At 42.0% G+C, this 24721-nt stretch overlaps 2 protein-coding genes across 2 annotated transcripts in view; one reads left to right on the top strand and one right to left on the bottom strand.

The window, feature by feature from the left end:
* Positions 1-11729, top strand: part of LOC138584076 (uncharacterized) — a 41898-nt gene extending 30169 nt beyond the window's left edge. Inside the window, exons 9-11 of the mRNA XM_069656209.1 lie at positions 10516-10598; positions 10718-10814; positions 10938-11729. Coding sequence (XP_069512310.1) covers positions 10516-10598; positions 10718-10814; positions 10938-11105 — 348 coding nt within the window. The 3' untranslated portion in view covers positions 11106-11729. The remainder of the gene's footprint in view (positions 1-10515; positions 10599-10717; positions 10815-10937) is intronic.
* A 753-nt stretch (positions 11730-12482) lies between these two features.
* zfpm2a (zinc finger protein, FOG family member 2a) overlaps positions 12483-24721 on the bottom strand; it is a 114288-nt gene continuing 102049 nt past the window's right edge. The window contains exons 6-8 of the mRNA XM_069656208.1: positions 16535-16741; positions 15671-15898; positions 12483-15310 (exon numbers count right to left, since the gene is read on the bottom strand). Of these exons, the coding sequence (XP_069512309.1) occupies positions 12774-15310; positions 15671-15898; positions 16535-16741 (2972 nt within the window). The 3' untranslated portion in view covers positions 12483-12773. The remainder of the gene's footprint in view (positions 15311-15670; positions 15899-16534; positions 16742-24721) is intronic.

The raw sequence follows: 24721 nt of genomic DNA on the forward strand, positions 1-24721 counted from the left end.
ATAAGCTTTATAAACAGCGACAATCAATGCATTTACAATAGGTAGAGATACACAGTAGGAATGTTTACATTGCATTACAGAACTGCATATGATTGTGACAGAGAGCATCCTGATGTCCTGTGATTCCTGTCACTGTTTCAGTGCTCTTCCTCAACAAGGAGAGCGGGCGACCGACTGTTCATTTGGAGCGGAGTCATTTAAATTACACAGAAATCTGAAGCAGCGGCGGAGCCGTGCCAAATGTATGTAACGGAAACACTGCCGGTGGTAACTCAGTTCACATAGACAGTAAATACAAATAACTTTTGTCTTGTCCAGAGAACCATCTAGCAGGGCTTTGAGGCTGAACGTGTCATTTAAAAGTTTGTTTCTGCATGCAATCCACAACATTGTGGCTGCATCGCTTCCTGATTTCTCAAACTACGGGGTGGGCGGAGGGTCATAATAATAGAGCGTGCGTGCATTAATCTTGCGTTAAAATAATTAGTGGCATTAAAGGGAATGTGCGTTAACACGTTATTAACACGTTAACTTTGACAGCCCTAATAAATACTGCACTTGTTTTTCATAATTTGCTTGTAATTTAAACAAGGTTGTGATGTTGTACTGAATATCATCACAGCTGTGATCCGGTCGTAGGCAAGGGTGGGCCGCAGGCAACATTAACTCCCTCTAATGTGAGCCCACTTATGCTCTAAGCGGCATTTTACAATCTAAGTTGCTACATTCTGGAATATGAGATATATAGGGATTCTATCTCTGCATGATCTATACTAAGCATGAGTCATTGAGACCCCTTCCATTATTAAGTACCTTATTTACACCATTAACAAAATCCAGGCAAGATAATGGAGGGATAGTTGAAAAATTGTTGTTTAAAGTCCCTGTTTAACAAATAACGGGAAAAAAATAATACTTGAAAAGAGTTATACAGTATATACAGGTCCCCAGTGGCATGTGTACACTTATCCTTCCACATTTGGATGGATAAGTGTACACATGCCACATACACATTATAAATGGGTCCCAGGTGTTGTGGAATCTGTTGATTAATCCATTAAGGGTGCATCTGATTTTTTCCAGCTTGATGTTCTGCATCACATTGGTTATCCATTGGTTGGATGATGGAGGGATCACATCCTTTGTACCTACTGAAGTTAGGGATACACCAAAGTTTACAACAGTAGGAGAGGGCAGAACCATGCAGCCGTAAGACTTGGAGAGTGTGTCAAGAAAAAGAGGAAGACCAGAAAGAGAGAAGTTTTGGCAGGACCACAATATATGATATATGGTCGCTGGGGTCTGTTTACACCTGTCACATATTGGGCTTAGATTTGGAAATACTTTCTCAAGTTTGGCTTTGGAAAAGTGTAGCCAATACAACACCTTAAACTGTATTAAGACATGTCTTGCACGTATAGTGGATGATTTAACCCCTGAGAGCGACAGGTCCCATTCTTTATCTGATAGAGGGACCCCAACATCATTTTCCCATTGCTCCCGAATATGAGATAAGGGGGCTAATACTCATCCATGATCTGAGTATATATCAATGAAACCCTACTCTTATCTATTGTGTTGACCTTCAACAAAGAATCTAAGCAAGATAAAGGGGGGGTAGTTGGAAATTTTGCAATTTTTCCCCCTACAAAGTCCCTGATTTGTGGTAGAGTAAAAATTGGTTACTAGTGAGTCTAAATGTCCTGGATAGTTGCTCCTTTTTACACCGTCTAAGAGAGGAGTATAATTTGCTTGAATGAAGCTGAAACACCGTCAGTCGCATTTAAAACCAGAAAAGTATTCATTTGATCTGAGATAAACTGCTCAAAGTCCGAGTTTGCGAGCAAGAGTGGATCGATTCGCCTTTTCCATTTTGTCCTTTGTGACGGGAGCATTATATTTATGCACACAGGGGCATGGTCAGAGATCATAATTGGATTATATTTAAAATCGACCAAAAAAAAGGCTATTCTCTAAAATGATCTGTGTACGTTAGAGAACTAAACCTCCATTGATCAACAAGTTTATGTGTGTCCGCAAATGCTCGGATCGTTTGTGATTTAGATGACTTTGATGTTGAATGAGAGAATGATCCCACACTGAGTCCGTCACAAGATTGTAATCCCCTGAAAGAATGAAGTGATGACTACCCAGACTGGGGATGGAGCTTAGCATTTTTTTAAAGAACTGATTATTGTCAAAGTTGGGGGTGTAGATATTAACTAAAATTAAACTACACTGAACAAAAATATAAACACTTTTGTTTTTGCTCCCATTTTTCATGAGCTGAACTCAAAGATCTAAGACTTTTTCTATGAACACAAAAGGCCGATTTCTCTTAAATATTGTTCACAAATGTGTCTAAATCTGTGTTAGTGAGCACTTCTCCTTTGCCGAGATAATCCATCCACCTCACAGGTGTGGCATATCAAGATGCTGATTAGACAGCATGATTATTGCACAGGTGTGCCTTAGGCTGGCCACAATAAAAGGCCACTCTAAAATGTGCAGTTTCAAATAATGCAAAGAAAACAAGTTCATATTCATTTTTAAACAACACAATATTAATGTTTTAACTTAGGGAGAGTTCAGAAATCAATATTTAATGGAATAGCCCTGACTTGCAATCACAGCTTTCATGCGCTTGGCATCCTCCCCACCAGTCTTTCACATTGCTGTTGGGTGACTTTATGCCACTCCTGGCGCAAAAATTCAAGCAGCAGGTTTTCAATGGGGTTCAGGTCTGGAGATTGGGCTGGCCATGACAGGGTCTTGATCTGGTGGTCCTCCATCCACACCTTCACTGACCTGGCTGTGTGGCATGGAGCATTGTCCTGCTGAAAAAAACAATCCTCAGAGTTGAGGAACATTGTCAAGGCAGAAGGAAGCAAGTTTTCTTCCAGGACAACTCTGTATGTGGCTTGATTCATGCGTCCTTCACAAAGACAAATCTGCCCGATTCCAACCACGCTGAAGCACCCCCAGATCATCACAGATCCTTCACCAAATTTCACAGTAGGTGCGAGACACTGTGGCTTGTAGGCCTCTCCAGGTCTCCGTCTAACCGTTAGACGACCAGGTGTTGGGCAAAGCTGAAAATTGGACTCGTCAGAGAAGATGACCTTACTCCAGTCCTCTACGGTCCAATCCTTGTGGTCTTTTGCAAACCTCAGCCTGGCTCTTCTTTGCTTCTCATTGATGAAGGGCTTTTTTCTAACTTAGCACAACTTCAGCCCTGCCTCTAGGAGCCTGTTTCGAACCGTCCTTGCCGTGCACTTCACCCCAGCTGCCGTTTGCCATTCTTTTTGTAGGTCACTTGCTGTCATCCTACGGTTGTTGAGTGACATTCGAATGAGTTGGCGGTCATCCCGTTGAGTGGAGAGTCGTTTTCGTCCTCTGCCACTCTGTAGCTTTGTTGTCCCTAATGTCTGCTGCTTGACTTTGTTCTTATGAACCGCCATCTTTGAAATTTTAAGGATGGAAGCAACCTGACGCTCACTGTATCCCTCTGCCAGTAAAACCAGAATTGAACCCTTCTTTTCGTCACTCAAAACTTTTCTTTTCAACTCTTTTGGCATGGTCAATAGTCTTTTTTTCCAATTCCAATTACTTTTGAGGTACTACTAGCACTGTTTTTGCCATCCAACTGGTCCTATTGCAAGAGGATGAGGACCACAGCAGTGGTTTTTATACTTTCCCTCATTATTTTTTGGGCCTTTGGCTTTATTTATAGGACAGCTGAAGCTGGACAGGAAAAGTTGGGAGTAGAGAGTGGGGGGTAACATGCACCAAATGATCAGCAGACCGGGAGTCGAACCTGCGAGCAGTCCGACGAGGACTGTAGCCTCTGTACATGGGGCGCCTGCTCTACCGACTGAGCTAAACAGTGCCCCATACTTTTCCTCATTAAATAAGATTTGGTTCAGGTGATCACCTAATCAGTACCTCAGTAAGTAGAATCAGGTGTGCCTGTTAAGGAATTCAACAGACACTGGAATGGAATGGCTGCCATACATGTAGATATGCTGATTTAAGGAAAATTTGCAGTGGTCTCTTAATTTTTTCCAGAGCTGTATCTCCCTGTTTGGCCACTATGGTAAGGGCAAAATAGAAAAGACTAAGTGTAAACCCACTTGACCCTACTGAATACTTACACCATCAGGCGTCAAGCAATATTACTGCTTCTTGGGGATGGATTGTCAGATGTAGTATCGATTAGGTTAAAACTGTCATTTCAAATTGAATTTCTGCTGTAAACAAACCCATTCTTCTCATTTGAGATGATATGAGGAAATACCTTATTAAGATAGATTGCAATGGCTTTTGAAAACGCTCTACCATAGAATCAGAGTGCAATTAAGTCCCACCCAGACCAGAAAAACACCTCATGGCTCTCCATTTTCTACTGAGTGAAGGGGCCTCCTCATCTCGTTCATGTACTAGCAAACAACAGAAAAATGCCCAATGTGTTGGGATGAATCACGACCAGAGGAATGAACCCAGATCAAAGTTTTTTTTTTAGAAGCATTCAAAGAGAAAAACAGCTTTAAGAGGAAAAACCAAGCACTGAACCCTCACACACTTATCACTGTCCATGCATGCTTTGTTTACAATTTTTTTTTGTTCAAACTTTATTGAATATTAGTTAGTCAGAAGGTTGGGTGTTCCATCCCTGACTGTAACAGTCGCATGTCGAAGTGTCCAAATTGCTCCTGAAGGCCTTTGGTGTATGACTTCCATCAGTGAGTGTGAGTAGGTGAATGGTGAATGTGACATGTAGTGTAAAAACACTTTCAGTGGTCAGAAGACTAGTAAAACGTTATACAAGTACAGTCCATTTACCATTTACCATTTAACTAAGGGTAAGTCCCACAGGGAGGTCTGCAGACGATGGATGATTTGACAGTGGGACAGCCCTTAACACACTACTTTTGATTTTTGTTAGGGTAAACGATGTTTTTACATTGTGATTCTATAAATAGTTGTAAATATCAAAGTATGTAAATCGTCATCAGTAGGTTAATTTCAAGAACAAGCTCAAGAGAATGGACAATGATAGTAGATCAACAATATTGAGTTTGTCTGAGTAACTTCTTCTATCTCTCAGCTACCTGAAGGGCACTAAATATGCTCTCTGCCAGGGTCAGCCCTACACATGGGTCTGTATGTGACTGACTGACTGAGTAACTGACTGACTGAGTGACTGAGTAAGTGACGGTACTTTCAGAGCCATAGGGAGAGAGAGTTGCGACATCGCAATGGCGAATCATTGAGCATATTGGACCGCCACTGACGCGACTCACTGTCTACATGGCTCTGGATCCTTTGTTCAGTGAGTAGGCGGGGCTGCTCCTCCGCTGCACCTCTGCTGTCCTCACCATCGGCTTCATAAGGACAGTCCTTGTAACTCAATGCCCACAAAAGCGCACATTGACCTGATGCAGTCAGCCACATACTAGGTTTTGACCTAGTCTTGTTGACTATTTACAGGCATGTTGTCTGGGTTTAAGCACTCATATGGCTGCTTAATGTAGAACAGCTGTTTTGACCATCCGTTGGGTGTTGTTTTCAGAGCATGACTTGTTGCACTCATATTAAGACTTTATCAAACTGATTGGTCGCTAGGATTAGCAACCAAGTGGGTCATTTTTTTCTTTAACAGTATAATAGATGCCTTTTAGAGTGTTAGTGGGACATAGTTTTTTTTGTAGGACTTTTGTAGAAGTTGAAAGAACAGGGCTAGTCTTCTCTATCTTCTATCTGCTCATCTATCTAAGTTTTTTTTTTTTTTTTTTTAAACTCTGTGCCCATCTTGTCCTTGGGCTTTTACACTCTGAAGGGACAACATTGCAGTGACAATTTCCTCAAGTATTTGCTCTTGATTGAATATGGGTCAGAGAAACTGTCTGTCCAAATCCCTAATTTTTGAAGATGCATCCTCATTACTTATACCAATCATTTTCTTAATATATGAATCACAAGCATTAAGTCCGTCCTCTGAGATACGCTTTATTGTTTTCTCAAAGTGTTGAGGCTGAGATGCCATCTGTCACATTTGTATCTAAAAATATCTATTTGCTCTGAAATAACCTGCACAAATTGAGAGTCAGCAAACTAGAGATGGCAAAGCTGCTGTCTACATTGTACAAGTGTTATGTTTATACCTACAGTGGTATGGTCAGAGATTGCAATGGATTTATCTTTACAGTAATTGTTTGAATCTGAATCAACCAGAAAAAGGTCTGTCCGAGAGTATGACTCATGTACTTTAGAGAAAAAGACTCTCTTTTGCCCAAACATTTGGGACTTTGTTCACTTAAACAGAACTATAATTACACAAAAATACTATGTTTTATGTTTGAGGCATTTTAAATATAGTCCTCACATCTTTCCTGGACAGCCACAGGATGGTGCTAGTGTTAGAATAATCACTTATCCGTCTTAACAGAGATGCAAGTAGATGGTGATTGCAAAGGTTTGTTTACATGTTGTTGTCTGTGGATTTGACATGATCACCAGGCATAATTTTAAAATAGATGCAATTTGAACCCTTCCATTAAGTTGCAATTGTATTGTATCTTCTGATGCCTGCAATTTTGTAAACTCTTTTGTAAACTTTTTGCTGTGTATTGCAGATGAATTTTTCATCAAGGGAGGGGTTTTCATTTTGGAGGTGTTCAGACTCAGATCTGCTGAATCTGAATTAAACAAACATTCAGTGGTGACAAACCAACCTGTCATAAAGTCATGTAGTCATTTCTTACTTTCTGTGACAAACAGCAGAAGAAATGGATTCTTTTGATGAACAACAACCAATACCTTTGGTAACATTGAATAATGTGCAATCTATACAATCACAAATTATAGTGAAACAACTGTTTAAAATATTATTGCAAGAGCTTTACCATCAAACCTCCTACAGACCATTTCCCCAACACTTAACCCTGCAGTCACGCACATCATCCACTCCTCACTGTCAACAGGTGTGTTCCCCACTGCATTCAAGCAAGCTCAGGTCACCCCACTGCTCAACAGCCCACCTTCAACCCAACCCAGGTTGAAAACTACAGACTGGTTTCACTTCTTCCCTCCCTGTAAAAAATACTTGAGTGCACAGTCTTTAATCAAGTCACTGAATTCCGTTTGACCCAAATCAGCCTGGCTTAAGCGAGGCCACTCTTCCGACCACTGTCTGTAACAGAATCATTGTGTTTGGTTAGAGCTGCTGGTCAGTCATCAGCTCTATTAATGCTAGATCTGTCAGCTGCCTTTGACACAGTGAACCACCAAATCCTCCTCTCCACACTCTGAGCTTGGTATCTCAGGATCTGCCCTCCACTGGTTCATGTCCTTCCTCTCAGGGAGATGTTTTAGAGTATCTTGGAAGTGAGAGGTGTCCAAACCGCACAGCTTATCCACAGGGGTGCCTCAAGGATAAGTGCTCGGTCCCCTTCTCTTCTCAATATACACCACAATGATCCACTCCCATGGTTACCATAGCTATGCGGACAATACCCAACTCTTCTGTGTCGTTCCCGCCAGATGACACTACAGTCTCGGCACGGACCTCCAAGTTGCACGCATCAAATTTAAAACCCCGTTGCATGCTTACAAAACAGCAACCAAAATGGCTCCCGCCTACCTGAACGTCCTCATCCAGGTCTACACTTACTCCCGCCCACCACGCTCTGCCAATGAAAGGCACCTGGTACTCCATCACAACAGGGCCCTAAGTCGCTAGCTAGACTCTTCTCCTCTGTATTCCCCCGGCAGTGGAATGAGTTGCCAAACTCCATTTGGTCCGCAGAGTCCCTTTCCACCTTTAAGAAAAAGTTAAAGATCCAGCTCTTTCATGAACACCTCTGCACTTAAAGGGATAGTTTGGTTTGTTTGAAATTGGGTTGTATGAGATAGTTATCAATAGTGAGTGTACTACATACAGTGGATGCCAGTCAGCACGACCCCAGTGTTTAGAAACGGGCACGGAAGCTAGGCTATATGCCGCTGCAGATAGGGTCACTTTCACACGTAATTTATCCACTTACAAGGACGTCCCACCTAAAAATCAATCGTGGTTTCAATTGTACGCTATATTTGAATATTTCACCGCATTTCACTTTTCAGTAAGAAACCCTTTTTATTTGGCACTACTTTGTGTGGACTGCAACACATATGTGTCACTACACCTGCAGCGTACGGTGTCGGATCAGCTGTTTGGTTGAGGTTTGGAGAAGAGACAACAAACTAAAGAAAATACAATATTATGGCAACGACAAAGCGCCGTTCATGGTGGGGACCAGAGGACATTGTTGTCCTTCATGTGTGAAGTGTTTTATGCCGTATGTCAGCTGTTTGTGTCAGAAAGTACAGCAGCTAGCACAGACTGAAATCAAACTTTTCTGAAGATATCACCCATGGTGCTTGATTGTCTTATTTTCTTGACTGTTGAAGCGAAGAGTGTCCTGATTACCTTACAGATTACACCGAGTTCTGTTGAGTGTTAATGGTGTTAGATAGCAGAGGCTAAATGTAAACATCCACACTCCAGGCGCAACACTGAGACAGTTATACATTTGCACCGATCATTTTTCTGAAGAGGCTTATACAAAACCAACGCCAAATGATCCAGCTGGACTTACATATTTTTGTTTGGTGAAAAGAAATACACTTTAGTGAACCTTTCTGAACACTCAGTGACATTTCTATCAGCCATTCAGAACTACATTTCTTTTTCTTCAGCTGTCCGCATAATACTATGACAGCTGATTGGGAATAATTGTTAACAGTTTGTTAAGACTCCTTGTTCAATGCTGCCAGCCACCCACGATTTGATGGCAGTAGTGATGAGGGACTTATTTCAGGTTTTCAGGCATTACATTTGTTGCCAAGGAGATAAGGAAATCATTGTACTTGAATTCCCCAAGGACAGAGAAAGGTTTTGTAGACAGGCTAGTGAAGGTTATAACATGCACACACTCATAAGCGAGCCAGATTCAATAGAGCATGCAGTCCATTTCTCAAGGGCATGTTCTGTAACCACTGCTTAATTGAACTTGGAGCAGAATTGTTTGCTGTTATATTAACAGCACCAAATCTATCTGAACTCATCACATGTGGGTGATAGATACAGCTAAAAGGGAGCTCTGCTGAATTTGAGAATTCCTATCTAGATGGAGAAGGGACTACAGATGCAAATTAGCTTAAAGCTATAATCTGGTACGGTGCATCAAATGGTGACATTTATGTTTTAAACTGTACATGGTCCCTTTTAAATAAAATAAAATAAATTAGAATCAGAAAACCAAAACTGAGTTTTACAATGTCATGACATTATTTTGTCTGGAGCTGCTTCATTGAATGAGCTGGATATTTACTTCACTGTATTCAAATTGGATTATTACAGCAGCAGGCCCTTCTTTTTCTCATCACCTTGACCATGTTCATTTAGCACAAAACTGAGAAGTCAGAGTAGGATTCAAGTTTAATATGATCACACTGTATGGATCCTTGGTGGTTTTAGACAAATAAAAAGTGATAAAGGGGAAAACAGAGCTGCTTTGGTTTGATGGTGTTAATGGAATGGCCCAGAAACTAGTAAATGGTAAATGGACTGTACTTATATAGCGCTTTTCTAGTCTTTGCGACCACTTAAAGCTGCTTTTACACTACATGTCACATTAATCCATTCACACACACATTCATACACTGATGGCAGAGGCTGCTACGTATAGTGCCCAACTGTCAATCAGTTAACACATTCATTCCGATGGTTATGCCACTGGGAGCAATTTGGGGTTCAGCGTCTTGCCCAAGGACACTTCAACATGTAGACTGAGGGAGCTGGGGATCGAACCTCCGACCTAAAAGACATCTGAATCTACCACTGAGCCACAGCAGCCGTCAGTATGTGGGGATATGGGATGGAGCTGTGTGTATTTAAGCAAAAGGGTGAAATGCTGGGACTGTATAATAGGTTAATTAAAACTGAGCACGTAATGTGTTATAATGAGCACTTACCATCTCCAGCAACATGTTACTATTAACGTAAGCATACTGATGTGCACAGTTTAGAGACGTAATCCCGTCGTCTGTTTAACTGTATACTTTCACTTAGTCCGAGAACAGGAGGGATTGTGTCACCTGTGTGATTTGGCTTTAAGAACAGTTGAGAATGAAATGCATTTTATATTCCATGATACCCCAGTCAGTGTGATTTGACAGATAAATGTGGATTATAGTTCATGTTTACATATAAGATGTCTGACATGAACATTAAATGTCTACTATCAACTATGACAGCAACATGTTTAATTTGTTAAGTTTATGTTTTTGAAAAATTCCAACAACACTATGTATTGGCTTGCTTTTTGTTTTGTCTTATCCACGAACATAAAGTAACTTGTGCCCTATGAGAATAAGGTGTGAAAAAATAATAATAATAAAATATAAATATAAAAATATTCTTTTGAGATTTTTAATCTTTTTTTTTTTTTTTTCTCTCTCTGTCTCCAACAGAAGTATCTACAAAGTAACCCTGCCCACCAGAGTAGTGCTGTAGATGAACATTACTTTTTGAATGAAAGCGCAGCACAAGTACGGTATGGAACAGTCATTTTTTCATTATTTTTCTGATAGGTCTGTTACTGTTTGTTAAATGTAAAAGTCAAAATAATGATTGAAATACTAAACCAAGCAGTATTTATATGTTCTTTTAAAGGGATATCTCAAAGTTTAAGCCCCTCACCAGCAGGACACCTGTAAGTGTGATCACTGGGGATTCCTTTGACCAGCAAATACCAGCACACCTAAACCAGGTGAGAACATTTCCTGAAGCTGCACAACTGCATGAAGCATTATCAACTAATGTAAAGTTGCAAAACAATACTGAATAAACGGTTGTGTAAACCCAATAGTAAATCATCTTTTCCCTGCACCAGATGGTTGCTAGGCTTCAAAAGAAGTTCCTGGAGGAGTCCTACCCATCAGCCACTCACGTCCACATAAAAGGAGGAGACCGCCGAATGATCTACAAGAACCCAACTTCCATTAGCGAGCACCTGAAGAAGCTAGTCAACAAACGACAAGGCAACCAGCAGAGCGAGTGACCCATGCCCAACATGTAACAGTATCCAAGATATTGGCAGAGTGAAATATGTTAAACACCCAATAAAGTTATCTTTTGGATAATATTTTTGCACTGTTCTGCTTCAGTGGCAGCTTTTTAAATAAAATAACTGCTTGATATTCAGTGTGATGAAATATTTGATGCGTTAGATTTTTAAAAAAAACTTACCTTTCAAGTTGTTATTTCAGTCTCTTTACATGATTGTCCAGTGCCAAAAAATTACATTCGTTATTCCTTGTCAAAGTAAGGCCACAGATGTAGGAAGTGCTCATCTAATTTTAATCACTGTTCAGTTCTGTATTAACATTCTGCCATGTTATAGCTCAAAATAGGTACATTGAGTTCCTCTGTCTCTATGTCATCAGCTTCACTTTTGTTGCTTGGATGTTATGAGTTGAATCACTACCAAACATAGAACTCTGTTTTTGGAATTAGGTTGACTTTATTCATTTTATAAATTATTTTATAAAAGTCTAATTTTTAAATAAATCTTGTTGTACTTTTATTTATTTTTTATTTTTAACAGGATGGTGCTTATTGATGGGTAAGGAGCATAAAAAAAGACCACACATCAATAGTTTATCCTGAGGATTAAAGTTTAATTATGACACCACATCAAAATAAAAATTTCCAACAGATCTGGAATTTGATTCCATCCATATACATGCATAGCAACAACGTTTTAAGAAACATTTTCTCCCATAATCAGGACATTGGAATGATCATTTTACATCAGTATCCCCACTGACCTCCCGCCCGTCTTGTTCATCAGCAATAAACTTAATTCTTGTAGAACTTTTTTCCCCTATGGGGTTACAAATAATTATATGCACAGTCCCCATTTCATAATACTGCTTTCAGTAATGTTCCCTAATTTACAAAGTATTGCATTGAGAGCAAATTTCAAAAAGGGAGACCAAAGTTTATCATCAAACAGAAATACGAGTACTATACAAGAATGCTGCCATCCTCATGAAACATCCACGTCTGAGTTGAAGAAAAGAGACAGAGACAAACAGTCACATATGTATGCAAAGCCATGTGTATAAGCCAAAATGTGAGATGCAGGGTTGTGCCTGGTTATCACTCCCAAATGGTGATTTTTTTTTTTAAGGCAACAAGTCATTTGTAGCAACCGCAAGTGACATTTTGGACATATACAGAAACTGGTACAGCAAATAAGAATACACAAGTGCCTCAGTAGCTATTTTTGTGTCTAAAATGCATCTCATTTTTGTATTGTCTATTGTTTCATTGAGCCTACAATACAGTGTAAACAATATGTGTGCTACACAAGAATGACTATACAATAACATTACAAACAACTCTGATATAAATTTCATTTTGAATTTAAATTAAGATCACTACTCCTATTAATACTGATTGTAAAATAAATTAATGAGAAAGTGGCACCAATATTATTCTTCATGTTACTTTTCTTTTTCTTTTTTAACCAATGATTTTGCATTTATAAGTCTTAAAACAATGGAAGATGAAGCTTCTTTTGATTGTCCACAAGCAGCATTATCACTGCATGATGCACTATTCCAGACACAACAGTGTACCAAAACATTGGAGAAAAATGGGGTAAAAGTTGCCGAGGAAAGGTGAGGGAAGTGGAAGAAGAATAGGTCTTATTTGTCTCAACTTATTTTACATGCTCTGCAGCATGTGATGAACAGTAAAACTTCTTATGGGTAATAAAGTTTGAGAGGTTGTTGAACTGGATATCACAGAGGCGGCAGTACTTTCCACTTCCAGAGCCGTTCACGCCTTTGTTGGCCGGGGGTGCAGCCTCCTCATTTTGAGACTTGGAAGAAGGCGACATGTTCTCATTGGAGTCAGCCTGGTTCTCAGTGGCCCACGTAGGTGAGGGATTGGGAGGTTGGCTTTCTGGCTGAGGCTGGTTCTCCTGGTTTGCTGGAGCAGTGCCTGAACGCTCCTCTGGCTTGTGCCCCCCGTTGACGATGACCATGCCCCGGTTTTTGGGCAGTAGGGGAAGAGGTTCCTTGCCAGGGTGGGGGCAGCCATTAGCAGCAGGCTGCTGGGCCTGCTCTCTGGTTGTCCCTGTATCGACTCCTCCTACTACGCTTCCTCCTCCCCCATTAACGTTCTGCTCCTGTTCGCTGGCCTCTCCCTGCATCACAGCTACCCCAGACACATAATCAGTTGGCTTTATCCCAAAATACGGCGATATCTGCTCAGGACCTTTCACCTTCTTTATTGCTCCAGGATAAAGGCAGTGGGACAGAAACATACTTTTCTCATCTTTTGGTGGGATGAGTTGGGGCTCAGCAAAAGCCTTGAGTCCTGGCAGAGGGCCCATGTGAGGTGGGAACATGCCTCCGTTTTGCACCATCACCTTCCCATTCTTGTCACATTTGCCTGGGCTCTTTTCGTAGACATCATCAGGGTTGCTACTGCTGTCACTTTTCACTTCAGGGAACAGAGTTGGCTCCAGGCTGCCAGTCTCATTGTGTTGTGGCTGTTGTTGTTGTTGCTGAGTGGCAGCAGCAGTGGCAGCGGCTGTTGCAGGGCAAAAGTTCTGTTTGTGCGCCAGGTAGTTCTCTACCTTGTTAAAACTTATTTTGCACACTGCACATTCATGATAGTCCAACAGTCTTTTAGGGGAGCTACATGACTTGTCAGGGACGGGGGAACACTTTTTGCTGAGATCAATGGGAGCATCCAGCTCATGCTGCTCCACTGTATTGCATTTGGGAGCCAGAATAGGTTTAGTGACAGTCAGAGAGGCCTCCAGGTGTTTGGGTACCATACCTGGGAATATGTCACACCGGGGATGGAAGCGGTCTGCTAGGCTCTCGACACTTTCCTGGGATGTACAAGGGTTCATAGAAGAAACCCCAAGAAAACCCGGCTGACCCATAGGGGGCCGCTGGTGGTCTTGGTCAGGGAGACACATCTCATACATCTTTCTGCGCTTGCGTGTCCTCATGGTTCTCTGCATGGAGGGTACCTTGTTGGTCGACATCCGTTTCATAGGTGGGTCATGACGAGTGGCACAGTAGTACTGCTTGTGGACCATGTAAGTCTCATGACGGCTGAAGGTGATATTGCAGGCATCGCAGGTTGTCTTAGTTGGGTCATTGTCACTCTCCACCAAACCTGTGCTGAGGCTTTTCCCCTCCATCTGCTTGCCATTCAGCCGCTCCTCAGCTGCATTTGGGGTTGAGACCTTCTTCCCCTGCCCTGCAAGATCCTTATCAGCCCCTTTGGCCCCAGCAGTGATCATGTCCAAAACATTTGAGTTAAGACAGGCAGACTGCATGAGGTGATTGTCTGCCTCTGTAGGGTGGCAGCCTGCCAACATGCTAACAGAACTGTGACCACTGTTAGGGCTCACTGCCTCTGGGACCTTATCTGAGAGGGCGGAGAAGTCTGGGGACTTTGCCATGTGTTGCCAGCGGCTGTTACAGTAGTGCTTTTTGTGAACCAGGTAGTTGTCCAGGTTGCTGAAGGTGATATTGCATTCAAAACAGGTGGCCCCTTTGGGCATTAGAGGACTGTAGATGACAGGGGGGTAGCTGTTCCCTCCATGGCGCAGCCTCCGGTGAACTAGTTCTGACATTTTAGCCAGAATCTCAGAAGCCTGCGGGACTACTGAAATGTCTTGGGAGAAAGCAAACTGTGACAAGAAGGGGCCCATGGGAAATGTAGGCATGTTATGCTGCACAGGGGAGGAGGCCAGTCGGGGGCTGGAGGGCTCAGACTTGATCCTGGTGTAAGAAAAACTAGCTTTACTGCCTGGATGGGCCTCTCCCTTCTGAACAGACAGCAAGGGCTTCTTCTCAGCCTTGTCAGCCTCTGCGTCTGTGCTGGTCTCCTTGCTGAGGGCCCCTTTGGGACTTCCCAGCAGAGCATCCTTCCTGTTGGCCAGCTCAGCACGGGTCTGCTGCTGCTGGAGGCTTTCCTCAGACCCCCTAGGGGAATGCTCCGTGCCGTCTCCTTCTCTGTGAAGTTTGCTGCCGTGCCCGTGTAAGTCCTGATGCTGTAAGAGTTCCCTGTGGCTCTGGAAGCTGATATGGCAGTGATTGCATCTGAAGGCCGCCTGTGACAGGTGAGACATGATGTGATGCTGGAATGTAATAAGAGAATCTGCTGTGTAGTTACAGATTGTGCATTTCAAGCTGGTGCCAGGAGGAAGGCTCTCTTCCATTTTGACACCTGTGAAGGAGATAAAAGAGAGAAATGCTCAGAATCTCGCCTCCCACTTCTCCTTTAGAGTTACCGGTAGAAACCATCAAACACTCATGCATAATGCCAAGCTTACTCCCATCCCAAAGACTGTCTACTATGGTAGTTGACAGCAGGGTATGTATATTTCTGAAAAGAAATGACAGTCATTTTTCCAAACCTGTGTAACTCTGTCCGTATGTGATTTCCCCCCCCAAAAAACAACAACTTTGGACCCCCCTTCATTCAGCCATTGATTGAAAGTAGCCACCTTCAACAGCCATAATGTAAAAAAATACACAAATCTGCAAGCATCTCCTATGCGTACACATCCATAACATTGGCACTCACCACTGTGTGAGGTGTTTAAGTGCATTTCCAGGGCCCTGGCTCCAGAAAAACTCTTGTTGCACTGTGGGAAGGGGCAGACACTGGGGGTGTGGTGGGGACCAGTGTCATTTTCCTCCATGACTGTGTCTGGCTCCCTCTGTCTACCGCTGCAATAGTACATCAGATGGGCCTGCAAGTTCCTCTCACTCCGAAACCAAATTCCACAAGCCTTACAGGGGAAGATGTCCTCTGGAGGGACAAAGAGATACACAAGGGGACATGATATCAGGATGTATACAGAACATTCACATGTATGCATTAAAATCAAGATAAAGAGCTTGCACACATGCATACAAGCATACCACTCTTCTCTACTTCTATAGTTTCGACTCTTAAAGCCTGTGTTAAAGGCTTTTTCACCAAATCCTCTGCTGCTGCTATAATTCGCTGTGTTTCTACCACTGGGTTGGTGCCCTTTCTCAAGGGCAAACAAGAACACTGGACCATCTGCTTACAGAAGCCTCCCTGTTGAGCTGAACCCAGATAGCCCTCGTTAAGTAAACAAACACACTATTTGCATGAGGCATGTTTTTGTGCAATTAACACGTTAGTTTGAGCCTTAGTGTGTTTATGTGAACCCAAAACTTGAAGGTCACTGGTCTCTTATCTCCAGTGCAGAGACTCATCTGGGCTAATCTACGCCCAGCGGAGACAACACTCCTTGTTAAGCAGGTGACTGAGTGCAGGCTGTGTACTCGTGCATGTGTGAGACAGAAACAGAGAAAGAACAAGAAAGTGTGTGTGTGATTTTGCAAGTGTAAACAAAAGCAAATCTCTTTCCTGCTCTGTGTTTGTGCCCTTGTGTTAGTGTGCGTGGACACTCACTGTTGACGATGGCAGTGGGCAAGATGGAAGCCATTGCGGCCTGCTGAGGCAGGAGCTGGATGCTGTCCAGCAGCCTGGCTGGGTACATGCCCTCACTAAGAGACATGTGGTTCACTGCCTGCAGACGTGAGTCGAAATCCACAGCAAACGCCACTAGCTCCTCGCCCTCCATCATGTTCTTGGTGGTGGTGCACCACAGTTGGCCACCTGGGCAAAACAGAGATAGAGGAGCAGTTAAATACTTGCTGTGGGAAAATAAAAAGCTTTGCTGCATGTACATCATTCGTGACTTAAATTTCAGGGCATTTTGCGACATTATAAAAGTATACGTTTGTTTGGGCATCTTGGATGGCATACACAGCATCCCTATGACTCAGTACTTCAATGGCATGTTGCAAAAGTCTGTGTTGTTGAATAGGATTCTGGCTGGCACATAGAGTGAAAAGGAGAATTGCACAAGAGCCCCAACAATATAAAAGGTCACTTCACTTTTTCCAGATTCCAGATTTTTGCTACTACCCAGTTACAATAAAGGAGACTTCACAGCATAGTAGCGTACACACTTCTGCTGCAACATGGTGTTTTAGGTAATTGACAGAGAATGCTGTCAGCAGTCATTTTTAAGGACTGTTTTACTGTAGTCCCAATGAAATGGTCCACGGTGAGTTCTTTGGATAATATAGACACACAGAGACACTTTGCAATGTTTCAAACCCTAAGAAATTAAATTCCAGTCACAGTCATTGTTCTGGCATTGGGGCAAACATCTAACAAATATAAAATATCTATAATGTCTGTAACACTAGACAAGAGACAATATCCAGAAGCAAGGCAAACCTCAGCTAAACTGTAGCCTACAGTGCTGTTGTCAGTGAGAACACTGAGACAGGTCCTCCATATTATTAGATTGTTGTGTTTTGGGATTAAGCATTCCTCTGAAACCTTCTGAACATATTCATTAAGTCAGAGAAAGGGGGAGGGGCAGGAGGAAGGAAGTGGGGGTAGGGGGAGAGAGTGAAGGTTTTAACTTAGATAATATTTATCTCAGCACATGACAGGCTTTTCAGCCGCACTTCATTTTCCATTGAAGAGATTAAAGTTTTTAATATGACTATTTACAGAAATCTGGCTGGGGAGATAACAACAAACTATGATATGCTCCTGCTAAATGGCAGAATTAGGACATTGTTTCAGAGGAAAGCTGGACAATTAATTAAAGCACGCTGTTAGCTTTCAAAGATGTGCAAACATACCAACAGAGTGTCAGCCTGTGAGGGGACGTGTGGTTTGAGCCCTAGCTGATGCAGAATAAAGAGAGTCCTGAGGAGAGGTGTGAAGGCAGGGGACTCGACTAGACAACCCATACATATGTGAATCGCTGATTACTCATGTTTACACAAAACCTATAAATCACATGGTTTGAAACCAGCCAGTAGGCACAGTGAAGATGATTGAGTGAGGCTCCTTGTGAATACAATGGACTTTTCTGTGGATTTAATAGAAATCTACGGGGTGGAAACAGATCCACTGTTAGTTTACATTACTACGCCGTGCATTATGTATAAATCATTAAGTTTCTAAAATGAACTACCCCATTATTTAAATTCAAAATGTAATATTTCAGATTTCGCAACGCTGTCTTGATTAAACCTTTCTAGCCCGTCCTTCCTGGTGAAGCACTGAAAATTAGACCAGCACAAATGTGTCAAAGAAGTGAAATAGTATTAGAATATGCAATCTTCAAAGTCTCATTTGTGTGCAGGCCTCCTATCCACGTGTGTGTGTGTGTGTGTGATTGTGTGAATTGTGCATGTCAGCGCCACCTTAAAGAGCAGTGCCTATCTGTCGGCCAATCTGCTGTGACGAGACACACACTTCAGGCTGCTCCACTTCATCGTTTTGATTCTGTCATACCACACACTGCCTGGAGAGGCCCTTTGAATTTTTATCTCCTAATTAAAATAACAAAACTCCTCTCCACTGTCTGCCCAAGTTACCATCAAGGTAGATACAAACTGCCACTGACAGTGGTGGGGAATATATCACAGTCATAGCCACAAAAGTTTCTCCTCACTGAATGGATCTAGTTCAGATGCGTAAAGGCTTACAAAGAGAATTATGAACTAGGCCCGGATGCTCGGATAGAAGTGAGTGTTTTTTGGATCAATCCAAATCAAAGACACTGTACGCTCTCCTCGGTTGAGATTAAGAACGTTATGAGGAGTTTGATGAAAATGTTTGACAGCAGAAAATACACTCAGATTGCATCCATTCAGCCAAGACTACTACAGATCTATCTGTTGTGTGTGAGAATTTTAGGAGGTCCAATTTTTACAGAGCCGCCAAAAGCATTAAGACAGCAATTGTTTTGTGACAGTCACTAAACCAAGACCAGGGATACATGTAGTCTTGCTGCAGGATTAGAAATTAAACTATATTTGCATCAGATTTATGAGTTCTTACTGCAATTTTATGAATTATGTATCTACGTTAGACTGTTTTATTAGAGACAACATGATTGTAGGTCTGTGCTGTTAAAAATAAATATTTGACATGAATAATTAAAAAAAAGAAAAGAAATAAAAGCAAAAATATAAAAACGTGATGAACTGTGCAGCCATAATACATGCATAACTGACCAAAGCATAAGAGCAACTGTTCTTAATGCTGTGTCATTTATATGTTCAAATGGAGATGCAAGCCATAAAGAACAGAACGCACAGAGGCGTCAGGTGGGCAGATGACAAAAACAATATTCCACGAATGAGCTCTGCCGAATGATTCGTCATGGCTGTTTCCATGACAAGTGATTTAAATCACACACACACACACACACACACACACAAAACAGGTGAGCCACCTATGACAATGGCTTGATCTGTATGAATGAGGGAGCGAGGACACGTTATCAAAAGTCAGAGCAAAAGATCAAAACAGTAAGTCGTGAAACTGGGGAAAAGGCTGCGAAAAGTGCAGCTTGTGATTTGCACTTGTTTGCCTGCTAACTGTCTGCAATGAGCTGCCTTTGTGCAGTGGCCAATGCAGTTGGAATGAAGGCTATTGTCTAAATCCTCCTGCAGAGCACCTGATAAAAGAATAAAGAACTATGACATATTCTAAAAACAATGAAGGAATTAAGGGGAGACAATAGGCCAGCTGCCTCATTAAAACAATCAAAAACGGCATCCTGTACGTAGTCCAGATAATTAAAAACCACTGCTTCCTACAGTCTCTCAATACTATATCCACCAGCTCACTGAGGCCCTGAGTATATGGCTCTACTGGCTAAATGCCCTCTTCCCTCTCTTCCCTTTGATTAATGCTTTATTTGAACATGAAGTTGAAGATGAACATATGAAGGACTTCATGAAAGAAAATTATAATGCAAACCCTTTGCCTCCTATAAGTACTTATAAACTAATCAAATGTCTTAGGATGAATCGAAGGGATTCAGGGCGCGTGTCCCCTCCCCTTTGCCTAAAGCCCTGAGAGATTTCAAAGTGCCAGCATCACAGGACATTTTTTAATTTTCTTACTTTGAATGACTTTATAAGAAAATGAATGTGTACAGTATCTTTATACGTATGGGGGAGGCAGGGAGAATAGAGTATGAGATACTTAAGCAGGAATTTTTTTTTTTCAAACGACTACCACCATATCTTAATGAAGTTGCAAACAAATCTCTCATGCCTTGTGCAAAAGCTGAGAGACAACAAAGCAACAGAAATAACAGAAGGGCCCGGATAATTAAACTGGCCTGAAGACAGGTATTCAAATGTTGGTGTGTAAACAGCACAACTCTTTAATAGTTTAGCTGTAAAATGCGTAGTTAAGCACATCAGCATTTGCCTCTCCCATCTGTCCAAACACATTACTGTTGCAGAGGCCATTACAGCAATGCAGAACAGTCCCACTGCGCCACAGCCACATATTATGAGGGGGATGAATGGGACCTCTGGGGAAACTACCAGTGGCCCATTGGCATTACCTGAATGCATAGTGTGGTCGTGTATAGCAAAGCATCTCGATACTTTGAAAAATAGGAAAGATCAAGTTTTGTCACATAAAACATTTTATACGTTTTAAAGAGCAAAAGTTCAAAAATGATATTATAAGAATAACTACCCAAACAAATAAACATCAAGCATCTGTTCTTTGTCAAGGCTGATGTTGATTTGTTCTTTTTTCCTTAGCTTGGTCATTTTGCTCTTAAAGCTGCCATCGCTGTTTATTGGCACTGCTCTAACTACAGGTCTTAATTGTAAAGGGAGGAGAGCCTGAAGCCACTGAGAGGGTTGTAATTAAAGACCTCGACTCTTCTTGTCTTCAAATCAGCTCCAACTCCTCCTGGTCAAATGGGTACAAGCTCCACGCACCTACGAATATCAAGTAGCTGCATGTTGTTAGCCACCACTATATTTTTGAACAAAGCTTTATCATAGGAGGAGTAACTGACAGTGCCACACACAAAACAACTTACCAATCTACTTCCCTGGGTCTTGTGAAAATATTTATTGCAAAGCATAGATTAATAATATCTGTATCTGCACCTGACAGCAGAGTTGTTGTGACACTAAACAACAACACTAAACAAATCCTCCTCATGAATACTCGTAAATATTTGGACTGTTTCTGGATCATCAGAGTTGAACGCATTAGGGATGACTCATGGCTGTCAACCCTGCTGTCACAATGCCTGGCCGGAGCAAGCAAGCAGCAAAAAGGAAAACGCTGAGTTGGACCCGAGCAGGAACATCACTCACAGGGGTCAAACAAGCTTACTATTATTGACGGTACACTAAACTAGAATTAGCTGACTCTACTATTATTTCACTAAGGCACTGACAGAGATTGACTCTCTACCACTCTTACTCTCTTACATTTTCCTCCACCTTCTTCTTCTGTTTTGTCTTGGCCACTAGGAGGCACTCTTCTCATGCTCAAGTGGCAGCTAGTGGATGTTTTGCTGTGATGAAGCAGAGGCGCCTAAGACATGGCAAAGCAGCATATGTGCTAGTCTGCCTATACATCCTTGCAGGTAGGAGCTAAACATCTTACTCTCATGAGAGGTATTTGGATAAAAGGTGGTGCTCTGACCTTTTTTTGACTTTATCTTTGTCTAGAAATTAACAGTGCAAATGGTAAAATGTTTTTTAATTTGTAAATGTTTTATAATATTTTTCTGCTGTTGGGGCAATTCAGTTATGACAGGAATCAAGCATGCCAACATGCGTTTGTCACCTTTTAAGACATTCATATTTCAATTTCAACATTTCTGTATTGTAGCAGGAAAAATGCTGACTATTTTCCAAGGAAATAAATACTTCTAAATGTGCAGTAAATATGTGTCACTGAGTCCTCACTTGCCTTGTCTTGCCTCACCCCAAACCTCCCGATTTCTCTCCTTTTACACTACAGCATCCAGACTAATTTTTGCAGATATAGTCAGAACCAAGAGCTCATAAATGGCCTTGAGGGAATGGCATGTGGGTCAGAATCCACAAATTAAAAAGTCCCCCCAGGGGAGCCTCATACATGCCGCTGTCTCAATAGTATACATTTACAGGCAACAAAGACAGTAAAGCAGCGCAACATACGATGTTATTCAACAAACGTTTGTCAATTATTTGAACATGACAAAAACAGATTTAAAAAATCTAGCAATGATGTGAAACTTAAAGGTGAGTAAAACCTAAATGTTAGCTTTTCAGTACAGTGAGATAGATACTGGGAGATGTTTGCGTGGTAATAGTGCTTTAATAATTTTGAAATTTCAATTAAAAGCTATTTTATCTTTATTAAGTGCAATGACAGCGCTTGAGTATATTTATTTCAATTTCTTACAAAAATGTAATAATTTTTTACTGACGATCATTGCATTGATATATATATACACACACACATATATATACATACACATATAAAACACTCAGAGTCCCCTGTTTAACATGTTTTAAACAGATAATTTTTTTGCACAAATATACTTTTCTCCTGTAAGCACTCAATGGCTACTGAAACATTTTGCTCTGTCTGTGTTGCAAAGGATCTACGCTTTCTGTCTGAGAAAATACCAGCCACAAATATATTTAGTACAAAGCTGTTCTCCTTCATTGGCTGTCGCACACAAAGTAAAGTGGAGTGGACTATTTAAGGAAAGCTCTAACTGGCCCCTTTCCTTTCTGCTGTGCTCCTCTGTGCTTTATTCTTTATTTGGACAGGTTTGTCCCACTGAGCACTCTATTAGCTATCCTTCTCTGCGGGTAGTGCTGCATGTGTACTGGTTTTGGTCAGTCGACATGTGTTTACTGCGGCCCCTGCTGCGGCGGCAGGCTGGTTGGGGGCCGTCCTGACCAAGCCCTGCTAATGGGACCAGAAGACCCTTTGTGACAGGGCGCCACTGTGTTCAACACTGCAGTAGACCCTACCCCTCCCTCCCCTCCAGCTGTGGCCCCATGGCCCATGTCCCCCTACCCATCATGCCTCGGCGGGAGCAGGTGAACGGCAGAGGGCCAACGCCGGTGTACTCAGTTTTCCTGGGAGAGCAGTGCGCCATCGCCACGCGCCTCAGTGGTTCCTCCAACATTGCTCCGGCCCTACGCCACATGGACTGGCTGGCCAGTCTGTGTGTCTGTGTGTTTTTAAGTGTGTGGGTGTATGTGTGTTTGTGTGTATGGTGGGTGCCAGCCCTAATGCAAATGCTTGCCGTTTAAAAAATGGGAGCCTCTTTCCTACTCTGTCTCTCCTCTTTGGAAAGGTCTATTTGGCCTTCTGGTGCTGGCAGTTTTTTTTCCCAGGAAAAAAGCCAGGAAGATGCACCTGTCATCCATTTTGAAATTCAACATTATTGATCTGGTCATGGGGAATGGAATTTATGAAGTTGTGTTTTTCTAGTAGAATTTTTTAGTGATTTGTCCCTAAAAACAAGTTCTGTATTTGAAAAATGGTTGATGTCTCATGCCTTATATGAGCATGCTTATTTGGTGTTCATAGCATAATACACACACACATAGGTACACGTATACACACAAATCAGCGATTCAACATCCGGGCATGCCCTCTCTCTCTGCACCCCTGTGATTCTACATATTGCTTAAAGAATGAGCTAATTAAATTTTCTGTCGGTTTGCATGAGAAATAAATAATCTGCGGCTAAAAGGCCTAATTTAGTTTGTCACATTGTGTCTCGGTGGCTGGGACATCGGGAGCATAGCCGCTGCCCTTCCTCATTGCCATTCTGTCGTCCTGGCAAGCCCCCACGCTGCCCCAGGTATCACCACGCGGCCATCTGGAGCCGACATCTGTCTCTCTATTGATCACAAGGGTTTAGCACTTGATCAAACAGACTGCGACAGGAAATTGCTCTTTTCCCCACAGAAAAGGCCAATCGCCTGCGTGAGGGTAATAGAGTGGAACTGAGATGCAGCACCGGCACTGTGGGCAGGCGGACACGGGCACAGCCAGGCAGGCAGCAGCACGGTGGTGTTAACCGCTGTGGAGATGGCATGAGTGCTTTAGTCCACTTCCATGTTACCAAAACCATGTTTCTAACATAACCTTTGTGCTTTTGATCATCAGCACTTGTAATATCACAGTCACTTTCCAAATTATAATTTACAATAATGCAAATGATGTGCTTTCCACGCTGAACGCACCATTGAGAATCTGTGTACATATGCGCAAGATGAGGCAATTGCCTGTGATTAAAAAAAACTGCCATTTGAAGTATTTCAGGTAAATATTAAAGCCAACAGCTGTGTGAAACTGAAATATGCTTTATAATACAGTACACCAGATGGTGGGAAATTAATCTATTTCTTCTGAAAAAAAAAATTATACTGCTGCATTCTGATATTAAAGAAGGCCGTTCAGTGTTCAGAATAATAAATATAATAACAGAGGGAAATTCTTGCAGTGTACAAACCTTTTTCAAAAAAATCTGTATGTTACTGTGCAAGTGGATGTAATGTTTCAATACTGGGGAATCCCTGACAAGGCTGCAGTTGTCTCTTGCTTACTGGTATCCCCAGTGGAGTTCAACACACTTCTAGAGCCTTAGGTGAACAGCGCCCAAACGAGTGTTACAGTATGTTAGCAAAGCATTGGTCCACCTCTAAAAAAGTGGGTTTTCTCTGTTCAGGCATGTTTTCCAGGCACTTATTGTAACACCATGTTTAGTAAGTATTGACA

The sequence above is a fragment of the Semicossyphus pulcher genome, unplaced genomic scaffold (genome assembly GCF_022749685.1).
Source record: "Semicossyphus pulcher isolate SPU_LCO1_2020_fin unplaced genomic scaffold, fSemPul1.0.p SCAF_9, whole genome shotgun sequence".
NCBI lineage: Eukaryota > Metazoa > Chordata > Actinopteri > Labriformes > Labridae > Semicossyphus > Semicossyphus pulcher.